The sequence below is a fragment of the Oreochromis niloticus genome, linkage group LG10, assembly GCF_001858045.2.
Source record: "Oreochromis niloticus isolate F11D_XX linkage group LG10, O_niloticus_UMD_NMBU, whole genome shotgun sequence".
Classification (NCBI taxonomy): domain Eukaryota; kingdom Metazoa; phylum Chordata; class Actinopteri; order Cichliformes; family Cichlidae; genus Oreochromis; species Oreochromis niloticus.
This window is the reverse complement of record NC_031975.2, coordinates 23158766-23170782: the sequence shown is the minus strand read 5'-3', so window position 1 is coordinate 23170782 and position 12017 is coordinate 23158766. Positions and strand designations below refer to the sequence as shown.

Here is a 12017-nt window from a genome sequence, read left to right as displayed (position 1 = left end):
ACTGTCGGGCATGCGCAGTATGTACACGTGGCATTTCCTCCGGTGCACAGGATTTTCCAGTGTACTAGAAACATCATCGAGTTCATGGACAATCACTATGGATTTTTTGAGAAGCTGCTCATTTAATAGGACGTGAAATACAACCTGCGATACTTTTATAAACGTATGGTGGAATCTTCTAATCTAAGTTAAAGCACTAAAAGAATATGCTATAGTTTGTCCCCGGGTGAATTCTTTTGGACATAACTGTATGGAAAAACAACCACACATAAACCTTGGTTAGTTGGGAATAAGCCTTAACTTTATAATAGGGTTAATGTAGTTTAATTTATCATTTTTTTGCATTTGATTAAACAGTCAAACACTGGAAACATTTAGACTTGACATTGAGTTTTCTTACAACTTCTATGAATTCCGAGCCATTTGTTTTGTCCTTGTATGCAACTGGGAAAAATCCAGCATCATTGTTTTGAAAGTGATAAGAAAGACAAAGGGAATACATTTGTACATTACTGTTTTTAATCACTGGGTAAATTCCATATTAATGAGAACAGGTGGACAAACTCCAAATCAGATGTTTGACCATTTTTGTCAAGAAATGCAGAAATGTGACAACAAAACTTGAAGAATAAGAAGTCAGTTAACTATAATTTGTTAATTTTCTTATTCGTTTTTGCCTGGAGTTTATCCTTCTAGTCATATGCACGTAATATGATGTGGCCTATACATTTTGTGCTTATAATATAAAATGAAATAAGAATTGCTGAAAGGAAAAATGGTCTACAAGTCCTATACATTTCAAATAATCTGCAAAATAATTACAACCTACATGACCTGTGCCTATCCCTGGGATAGGATGTTAGTGTTGTGGGTGTCTGACCTGAAAGACCAACACAAAAGCTGTGTACAAAAATGAAATGAGCAGACTCTGTTTCATAAGAAAAATTAGATCCTTCAGTGTGTGCAGATACATGATGGAGATTCTCTATTACTCAGTTGTGCAAGCGCAATTACTTTGCAGTGGTCTGCTGGACGGTGGCTGGCACTGTGATTGGCTACAAATTTAACACTTTTGAAGCTGGAGAGCAGATCATTGAATAAACTGTTCCCATCATGGATTAATCCAGACCACCCTCCGCACCGGTTACTGTTGAGAGAGAGCAAGAGAAAGCACCTTCTCTAACAGAGTGATTAAGCTCTCCTGACATAAGTACAGCTACAGGGTATCTTTCATACCACATCACCCTCTATAATACAATACACCTGCCTCGTAGAGAAAGTATCTGACAGGTATTATTATTAATATTAATATTTTATCATCCTTAAAATCCTGTTCTGTTCACTCATGATATTGAGTTTATTTCTTCAACTTAGAGCTACTATGAGATATCATGTGATGATTCACTTGATGGATAAAGTCCTCCTGAGAATGTGACCAGTGCCCAGGAGGACAATCTTCTGCACCTCCTGAATGGAGTGCAAGATTTTATTAATATAGTTTTCCATTTCTTTCTTTGTTATTATTATTTTACTATTAATTTGAACTGCTTTAAACAAATGATTTCCTAAATATGAGATAAATAAAGTATTTCTCGTCATATCAGAGCTGACATTGACTTGCCTAACGAGATTATTTGACTATAATAATATGAAAACTTGGAGCAAACCATCACACACGCGTTAATACACCGATGAAATTATTTAATTTAAAAAATGAGCAAAATATGTCTATGTTGGCTGTGAAACAAAAAGAAATCCAGAGCGGAGCTAGATTTTAGTTCCCCTGCCGGAAAGATGACTGTGAAACATAAACAGGAAGCGGCAGGGCAGAGTTTTCGGGGAGTTGCTGGACAGCCATTGCAGTGTCGTGGCTCAGTAACAAAACACGAAGGAGGAGAGAAGGACCTGGCATTTTGCAGGCTCTCTGATTTTTTTGAGCGAGTGACCAATTTACATGAGTATTAGAGCGAACATACTCGTTATATTAATCTACACCTAGATAACGGGTAAGTTTTTTTTGCTTAATGTACTTGATATCTGAAAAGTGTCCCGTAAACGTTCGGCATCTAGGCTAGCAATTTCTCCCGGCTGCTAATGTTGCTACGTTAGCATTTCTTACACCAAGTTTACTGTTCCGGCGCTGGGAGTGGGGTGTACATTTAACTTGACCCGTTGTCATATTTATTTAAACATCGGTGCTTATTTCAGAGTTGAAAAGCAGTCGGAGTATTGCACATATTTCATGGTTTTAGCACGTCAAAGAGCCTCTTCTGTAGCTAACTGCTAGTTAGCTAACGTAGCCATCGATGCAACGTCGCCTAAGTGATAGAGAATATGACACGTAGCTAGAAGCTTCCTGCTAGCCGGTTAGCCGGCCTCGCCTTCTCTTTTCAAACTATACTTAACCAATATATATATAAGCTTGGTATGATTTGTTGGTATTCTTCCTCGTTGTAGTTTTTTGGCTGAAGTGTAACGTGGCAGAGACCATCAGTTGCTGTAACATTAGCCGTCATATTGAAGGTTAGCTCACTTCACTGCTACGTTGATACTGGCTGTTATAACCCGGGGATTTTGACAGCCGAGTCAAACCGCATTCGTTGTCTTCGCAGTGTTATGTTAGTTGACAGGTACTGCCTGAAACCTAAATGTGATAATAATTCATATCTTCTCAGAGGAGAAAATGTGCCCCATCTTAATTTGGTAACACACTGCTCTGATAGGCGTTATCTAAGACATGAGCACTTTGCTACTAACACGCTGAACTAGGAGTTCAGGAGGTAGATCACGTTAGTGTTTGAGGTAAGCGGTCTACATGGGTGACGATTTTTGATAAGACACCCCTCTTACCCATTTAATGTTGACTCAGCGTTATTGCAGTGTATTTAAATGTCAGATTTAATTATAACAGACATCTTAGTGATAACGGGTTTATCTTTGAGGGCACGTTTGAGTCCCTGAAGTCATCTTTTTTTTGTCACAAGTTAAAGGTTCAAGGCAAACGAGACGAATAGATAAAGAGAAAATCTAGTGGCCAATGAAATAAATTGCCTTGTTGTTTCACCTAACTTTGCATAAGCGAACATTTGTAGCATAACTATTTTAATATATGTAACAACTTATTTCAAAACATAATTTCTCAAAGTACTGAGCAATTGAGCACAAAGTTTTACTGAGCATATTTAAAAGTCAAAAAAAAAAAAAAAAGAACTAACAAAAAAAACTTAATGTATATGAAAAACTTGGGGCCCACCTAATAGTTTTTGCCTTTTCCTCAATCATATGACATGAGAATGGAATTTTAAGAAGTTGTTTGTTAGGGGGTTTTCCTTTATCGAAACTTGTTGTTTATGAATTTTCCTGGCCATCTAATAAACTTCTGTTAAGATAACACAGGTAACGCTGACATCTTAAGTGGGGACCATTCGTCCTAGAGCCCCTTTATGAGGGGAAAAAAAGGCTGTAATGGTTCGGAAACCTTCTTGATGGATAATTATTTTGATCAGAGTAATTCACCTTCATCTTTGCATTGCATTTTATTTGTTTTCTCTAAAGACCATTTCCTATTTTCCCTTTATTTTGACAGTGTCTGTGTCTTTCTTAGGGCTACCGTTTGGTGTGGGTGAGCTCTTGTCAGAATATTGTTATTGTTCATTGGACTCTGAGACAGACGGCAAATGACAGAGCAAGTCAACAACAAAATGTAGTAGAGCCTCAGCATGGTCTTTTACAGTTGTTCATGTGTATTTTTTAGGGCAAATATTTACCCGTCAGTGTGTCAGAAAGTCTTCTGAGATTTACCAACCAAACAGAAGATCTGTTGGCATTTGGCTTTTAATTTCAGACCCTAGTAGTAGCAGTTGGTCATGCTTGATGATCAATTTGCACATCTTGTAAACGACACTGCCAGATCCAGTTGAAACAGGGTAAGGCAGCAGCCTTCAGGCAAGTTTTTTTATGGCCACATGCATCTTCTGCTTGCAGAATATTTTACAGTCACTGAGGCAGGCATGGGAGTATATCGGTCCACAGTGTGGCACCAGCTGACGTGTAGTTCAGCTGTATTTGCATGATCTTGACCTTTGTCAACCTTATACTTTAGCCCTAGAGTTGTTTTCATGTTACGTAATTGGGGCCAGAGGTCTGTACCAGCTTACCTTGCTGTGATGCTGTGATCAGTGTGCAGAGGATTGAAAAATGAGATGAAGTTGTAAATGGAGTGCAAAAACTTCTTATTGGAGAGAGGATGTTTGCTTTTTCTGCCCTCCCTTTTATTGAACGTCATAAGCGTAGCACTCACATATTTGATTGGGTCACTTAAATGGGGGACAAAGAAGCTTGTGTGAAGTAGAAATAAAAAATGAAGACTGTAAGAATGTTTCTTACCCAGAAAAAAAGAAGAAAAAAACATCTGTTACATAACAGAAACAGGTGCCTATTGATTTCATACTTATAGCAATTATCTGAGTCTGTTTGTTTTTTTTTTTTAATTGGACAAACAATTATGCTACCCCCTTTTGAAAGTCTTAGATGGCATAATTGTCAGATTATAGCTCATGTTGTCTGTCAGTAAACTGTCAAATGGTATGTGATCAGGGTTCTGAATCTCCTGTCCTGCTGGAACAAGATAATCATTGGCTGTAGAAAGGCACTCACTGTTCTTATCAGCAGTTGCTAGTATCTGTGTGATAGGTTGATGCAACTGGCATATTTAGTTCTTAAGTTATGTGTTGCCATTTAATTGTGTTTGTCACTTAATGTTTTCAGATACTTTTGCAAGTTGGCTTTTGCCCTGTTTTAAAAAAAAAAAAAATCACAATTTTACAACTTGTAAAATTTGAAAAGTACTGTTGAATCAGATAAGATATTTTCTTTAACTTAGCAGAAATAATTTCATTTGGTGAGGTAAGACACAATTACCAAAGGTTCTAAAAAGTGTAGTTTAAATTTCAAATCTGAGTACCATATATTTATCCCTCAAAAAAGGAGACACACACACACACACACACACACAGAGAGAGAGAGAGAGGCCAAATCCTCTTCCAGGGCCAGTAAAATCTTCTTTATGCAGAAGGAAAATAAAAGGGAGGACTGAATTTTGCTTCACTTTACAGCACTTAGCAGTCCAAGGAGAAAAAAAATACCCTTTTCTGTGAATTCATTTGTTCTTTCCTTTGTTTTGAATCCTCTTTTTTTGGGGGGGGGGTTGTTTTTCAGGATTCAACAGCTCCGGATATGTCATTCCTATTGGAGTGGATTTCTAGCGGTTTCAATAGCGTACTACAGTTTTTAGGTGAGTACCAACTAGGGATGGGAATCAACCGGTTCCCAGTTGTCCAATTCCTTGGACAACTGGGAATTGTTAGTCTCGTTGGTCTGCTTGTCTATCGATCCGGTTATCGTTTCTTGCACTTGCAAATAGTGGCGCAGTCTATATTGTGTATATGACATTACTTTTATTGTTATTGCACAAAAGGATGAGAATGCAATGGCAAACTGGAAACTGCATCTAGGACATAAACAGCTGCATTATGTTGCTAACACAGCTTCAACTCTTTGCAAGCATCTAGTCAGACAGCATGCTAACGCTAAGCTAGCCAAGAACGCAGGGTGATGTTAAAGCTGAGTGACTGCTGCCCCCAACCCAGACAGACAGACCCTAAACTTCAAAGGTAACAAACTGATGAGCAGAGAGGCTGCAGCCTCTGTTTCAACAATAGAATTAGTGTATTGATCGCTTTGAAGTGTCTTTGTGCTGGTTTTCATCTTTGCTTTGTGTTGTCAGGTTTGTGTTCATACCTAAACACATGTAATTTAAAAATAAAAATAAAGGGAACATGTTAAAAAAAGTGTGTTTGTATGAAAGCGTCACCACAATGTTATTGATCACAATATTTTGCCCAATGGGTACCAATATTATGGGAATTATGCTAGATTACACAAAACAGTATGGCAATTTTTCTTTATTCAAACCTTTTTTAAGGGTTTCAGTTTGTGTAGGGTTCATTTCTCTTCCCTACATTTGCTAGGTGGTTTCAGAATCTCATCACTGCTTTTCACAGATGATGTGGTTCTGTTGCCTTCATCGGGTGATGGCCTCCAGCTCGCACTGGAGCGGTTCACAGCCGAGTGTGAAGCGGTGTGAAGAGAATCAGCACCTCCAAATTTGAGGCTATGGTCCTCAGTCAGAAAAGGGTGGAATGCCCACTCCGGGTCAGGGAGGAGTTTCTGCCCCAAGTGGAGATTCAAGTGTCTTGATACCTTACCTTCAGTTATATGTGCTCTTCAAGTATCTTGTTCACGAGTGACGGGAGAAGGGAGCAGGAGATCGACAGATGGATTGGTGCTGTGGCTGCATTGATGCAGATGCTGTACCGGTCCGTCGTGGCTGGCCTCTCCCTTAGAGATAGGGTAAGAAGTTCAGCCATCCAGGAGGGGCTCAGAGTAGAGCTGCTGCTCCTCCCTAATTGAAAGGAGCCAGTTGAGGTGGTTCAGGCATCTGACAAGGATGCCTCCTGGGCACCTCCTGGGTGAGGTAGTGGGTTAGTCTTCACATGGCCTAGAAACTACACACATAGAATCTCCAGGAAAATACAACTTAACCCCCCCCCCCCCCCCCCCCCCCCCCCAAAAAAAAGAAGAAGTTTTTACTGAAAATTTTCTGGGAAAGCAAAGTCTAAAGGGGCTATTATGGTTGCCACATTGGTTGTTTCACAAGTCAGCTGTGACGTGAGGACTATATATACTGGCTGAGAGTGCTTGAGACTCGCTGCAATATCCACCTAAACAAATAGGTGTTGTCCCTCAGGCAAAACCTTCCCAAAGCTTCACACAGAAAGTCTGATCTTTCCAGGCTGTTGCAGCATCTCCCTCTGTGTAATATGGATATTTCTGAGCTTCTGACAGCTTCTGACACATGCATGTCTTCAACCTGCCTGCACCTCCATGCAAGGTAACAAAAATTGAGAGGTGCATGACCAGGAAAAATGACACCAAAGCGTCTGCCGCCATTTGCTAGGGCGACATCAGGTATAATGGGCCATTTATTCAATCCTGACTCTGTTGACATAAGAGGGACACAGTGGGTAGTACAGCTTCAGTTGAGATCTGACATCAAATATAACTGAAGGTAAGGTATCAAGTTAGAAATAGAATAAGTTGGATTGGTGCATCCTCACTCATTATCTCCTAATCCACGCTGCAAAATTTTATTGTTGTTGTTCATAAAATATTTTTCAGCTGCAGCCCTTGTCAGAAAAATGCTTTGGTTTGTTTCACATTCTAACACATCCATTTTTACACTCTTACACTTTTCATTGTATCACCATTTTTTGGAGTGGTCATCATCTTTCAAATTCTTTCTATTGCTTCAGTGTATTTCTTTAGTTCTTGGTTAGAGCTCTAACACACGGTAGCCTATGTTTTATGCAACCCCAATTCCCATTGGGGCTGCATGTGCCATTTTGTTCCCTCAAAGTTGCTCAGCTTAAAGCTTTCAGTGATGTCCACATGCTGCGTAAACATGAAAGCGTCATAAAGGATACATCTCTCAGAAACATGACAGAATTTTCCACCCTTCTTTTTTTTCCCCTCTTTTCTTTCTCTGAGTGTCCATTTGAAATGTGTTCCAGCAGCTCTTTCCCCCAGGCTGTGCTGTTCTAGTTTCTGTGTTAGAACTGCTTATATGAAACGGGCGTTCCTGTTCTCCCAGTTAGACAGGTCGCATAGTGCTGCTGTGAGTAATGATGTCATCCAGCTGACTGACTCAAATATCATAAATCCACCAAGTATCACTATGCTGACTCAGAGTTGTAAACACAAAGGCTTGTAATCTTGTTAGGAAAGTTAATCAAGGAGTGGCATCACTTTGCACCTTTTACCTTCTTTCTTTTTTTTTTTTAAATAAATGTTAAAAAAGAAAAGAAGAAGTCAAATCAGTCCATTAAATTGGAAACTAACTACTTCTTTTTAAATGATCATTGTGTGAATTTGAGAAAACCATAATGGTGTTCTGATTTATATTAACTTATGTAGATTAAATATCCCTTGCAGTTCTAAGAACAGGTCTGAGCTTGACAGCCTTTGTTTAGTGTCACTGATTTGCTTTAAAGATAAAAAAATATATATATATATATATAATGTGATTCAGCAACTTAAAAGAATAGTAGCATACAGGCTTGTGTTCTGAAATACTTTTGGCTTTCTTTCAGGACTGTATAAGAAATCCGGCAAGTTAGTATTTCTTGGCCTGGACAATGCTGGCAAAACGACGCTACTGCACATGCTCAAAGATGACAGATTGGGACAGCATGTGCCAACTTTACACCCAAGTGAGTTGGTGCTTACTCTGTCACACACACACACATGCACGTCCACACATGCTCATTCGGTTATGTGTCAAAAGACTATCAATACAAAGAAATGGAGGCAGCTTTCACAGACATTTATATCTGTTTTCTTGTTAACAGACACTTTTAAAGCAGATGCTGTTGATTGGATATAATATCATAAATGTGATGTACCTATGTGTAAAATGTGCTTGGATATTCCATATGGAATTGCATTAAACTGATGTTTTTTCAGTATCTTTTGAGGTGCTTGACTAATTAATTTCCTCCCCTCCAGCCTCAGAAGAGCTGACGATTGCTGGTATGACTTTCACCACCTTTGACCTTGGAGGCCACGCACAAGGTGTGTCTGTGTGTGTGTGTTCTGATAGTTTTTGTATTTTACTGATTGCATTTTTTTTTTTAAGGAAACAACAATAGTCATTTGTATGGCTAATGTACTTCAGTTTTCAGTCTGGTTAGCCCAATGTTAAAACAGAGGAGAAGTTGACAAATAAGATTTTAAAATTTTTTGTTTGTTCACTCAGCCCGCAGGGTGTGGAAAAACTACCTCCCTGCCATCAATGGCATTGTCTTCCTTGTGGATTGTGCAGACCACGGGAGATTGGGTGAATCAAAAGCAGAACTTGATGTAAGTACCTGCAACACACGTGGTCACCATCACACCGCTAAGCGTTGTTTTTGACAGCTTTTAGTATAACAACAAAGATAGAAATAATTGAAGTTTTGGTTATTCATTGTGCATGTTACCTTTTATCACACGTATTTGATAATTATGCATAATTATGAGAAAAAAATGAGAGGAGATAATTGTTTGTTTTTCCCCAGTAAGTCCTTATAAAGATACAAAGACCAGCCAACAAAGGGACCATTAAAGGACTACTCATAAAAAGGATTATTTCTTTCATAAAAACAAGTAATCATGTAGAAAAAAGAACAAAATATAATTAATAATTTAAAAATAAGAGAAAAAGGAAACATGTTGAAAAAAGTGTGTTTGTATGAAAGCGTCACCACAATATTATTGATCACAATTGTTTGCCCATTGTGTACCAATATTATGGGAATTATGCTAGATTACACAAAACAGTATGGCAGTTTTTTCTTTATTCAAACGTTTTTTTAAGGGTTTCAGTTTGTGGTGCATTAATCCAATATGTTTTGGATGTTTCTGAAAAATGTGCTTCTAGCCCCACTTGTTAAAAGAGAGGGGTTCATTTCTCTTCTCTACATGTGCTAATCTACTTTTCAACTAGCAGACCAATGGGATATTTCTGGTAACTAATTTACCAGTTTTAGAATAGTCTGAAAGGCAAAAGCTGCTCACAGAACATCCAAAACTGAGATAATTCTAAATGACAAAGTGTAACATTGGCCAGTCAAATGTTTTGTTTGTATTTTAGGAGTTACAGGAAAATGTTAATCACACTCTTTATTTTTCTAATTGTGTTTCACAAAAGCATGTTTTTTGCTGGCTTTTTTAAATTTAATTTTTAAATGGACTTATCTGGGTGAATGATCAATGTCCTGGCATGGCTGTAAGAATCACTCCTCCTCCTTGTATTGGAAAGAATTTAACCAAACTTGTGTGCAAGTTTGGTTAAATTCACACCAGCTGTGTTCAAGGTCACATTTTAGTTTTACAGGCAGTAACCTATGAACAGTGATGGTTCATAAGCCAAATGAGCTACTACATCATTGTTAGTGTGATCTCCTGTCTGACTTCAAGTCACTAAAAACTCATGCTATTCAAAGGCTACTACTGTCTACTAGTTACATATAACGTAGTCAGTCAGAGGACAATCAAAGCAATAACTGTGAGAACTTACTAGAAAAAAATTGTAATAGTTATAAACTCGTCATTCAAACACCACATTTTTAAAAAAAAATTTTTTAAATGCATCCGCTCGTGAATAATTTTTTTTCCTTTAATTTAGAAGGGACAGTGCATATTATTGAAGATATCAATGTAAATATACCAGAGTTAGCCAAAAGGCTGCTTCTCATCTGTGGTCTCTGACAGGTCAGACAAAAACAGTGAATAAGAAATTTACCCACACTGTTAGACAATGTACAACAATTTATTAGCCATTGTTTGAGATGAATTTTAAATGTGTTGAAGGTAGCGCACTGTCTTACTTTTTGGAATGATTCCAAATCTACCTTTACCTACCAATAAGAATTAAAATCATGTTGTCACTCTCATTGACCCACCCAGGCATTAATGACAGATGAGACCATCGGAAATGTGCCTATTCTGATTCTGGGCAACAAGATTGACAGGCCAGAAGCCATCAGCGAGGAGAGGCTGAGGGAAATTTTCGGATTGTACGGACAGACGACAGGAAAGGTGAGACCCCGTCCAAGTGAACCAAGGCTTTAAAGCTCTAAATGTTGAAGAACAGAAAAATATATATATAAGTTCATATATCAAAATATGAAAGGACCAGCAGTCCTAGATAAATCCCTGCCTGATTCTTTTGCATAACATGATCAGATGTTGAGTTTTAGATTTCATCAGTGTAAAAGACATAGGGGATCATGTGCAGTAAATGAGCCTTGTACCCATGTGTTGTGGTCCCAAAGTGGATTTGGTTTAATTTTTCTTCCTGCTTTTTTCTTTTTTTTTTTTCTTTTTTTTTTTTCCCCCTTTCTTCTTCCCTCCTAAGGGCAACATTCCCTTGAAGGAGCTGAACACAAGACCACTGGAGGTGTTCATGTGCAGTGTGTTGAAGAGGCAGGGCTACGGCGAGGGCTTCCGCTGGCTCTCCCAGTACATCGACTAAAGAAGCCAAGCCCCGTGACACACTGACACCACCACCGCCACCACGATTATCAGGGCGAGCGCTAAATCCAACCATTCGAGTCGCCCACCGTTGCCACCAGTACCATCATGCTCAGCCCCACTCTCGGTTAATCAAGTCTACATCCACCTTCAGAGAAACCAGTACAACTTGATCCCAATAGACTTTTATTGGTCGAACATTTGGTTCTGCACTTACAACATTCATACCTGTACGCGAACACAGTTGTTTCCATCGCTCGCTTTTTTTTTTTCTCTTCCCCTCTCTTTGAAAGAGTAACATAGCATTGGTTCCACAGCAAAGGGTGTTCAAATTCAAGCGGATGAATCTTTTCTATGTTGTCTGTCCTTTGCTGCCCCTTTCTCCCTCGCTTCCTGCCATCTGTTGATAATGATGATAGATGCATTATAAGTGTAAAACTGTACATGATTCCATTTATATAATCAACAATCCAATGCCTCTCCCCCACCCCCCTCTTCAACAACATATGTTGAGCAATGAGAGAGAGCAACATAGTTGTATACATTGCAGTACACTTTTTTAACAGTAAAGACATTCAACATCGTATTTAATCGCAGTGTTTTTGTTTGTCTTTTTTTTTTTTTGCTTTCCCCACATGGTTTCAATAAATAAATGAATTGGCCACATGTACACCCCCCACTCTATACATGTGGCTGTTTTACCCATTTATTAAAATGGAACAGTGCATTGATCTTGGTGTATCAGAAATGTGATGAGGTTCTTTAGGATATTTGGAAGTTAAAATACTCTTGTCCCAGGCTTTGTGGGCACAGTCACATTATAGTGAGTCAAAATAGTCACACACACCCCACCCACCCCTTGTTTTTGTTTTTGTTTGTAATTT

The 12017-nt window shown here is 38.6% G+C and overlaps 1 protein-coding gene across 1 annotated transcript; it reads left to right on the top strand.

Moving 5' to 3' along the window:
• Positions 1-1828: 1828 nt before the first annotated feature.
• On the top strand, positions 1829-11848 carry sar1b (secretion associated, Ras related GTPase 1B). The gene is made up of 7 exons (XM_003451441.4): positions 1829-2006; positions 5218-5293; positions 8211-8330; positions 8626-8691; positions 8876-8979; positions 10567-10698; positions 11018-11848. Exons 2-7 carry the CDS (start codon positions 5236-5238, stop codon positions 11132-11134), a joined length of 597 nt encoding a protein of 198 aa, XP_003451489.1. The 5' UTR covers positions 1829-2006; positions 5218-5235; the 3' UTR covers positions 11135-11848.
• Positions 11849-12017: the final 169 nt, after the last annotated feature.

Excerpts from the sequence above, each read along its gene's own strand:
- sar1b (XM_003451441.4), top strand. The coding sequence starts at position 5,236 with ATGTCATTCCTATTGGAGTGGATTTCTAGCGGTTTCAATAGCGTACTA. Across the intron at positions 8,692-8,875 it reads CCTTGGAGGCCACGCACAAG|CCCGCAGGGTGTGGAAAAAC; the intron begins GTGTGTCTGTGT and ends TTGTTCACTCAG. Across the intron at positions 10,699-11,017 it reads ACGGACAGACGACAGGAAAG|GGCAACATTCCCTTGAAGGA; the intron begins GTGAGACCCCGT and ends TTCCCTCCTAAG.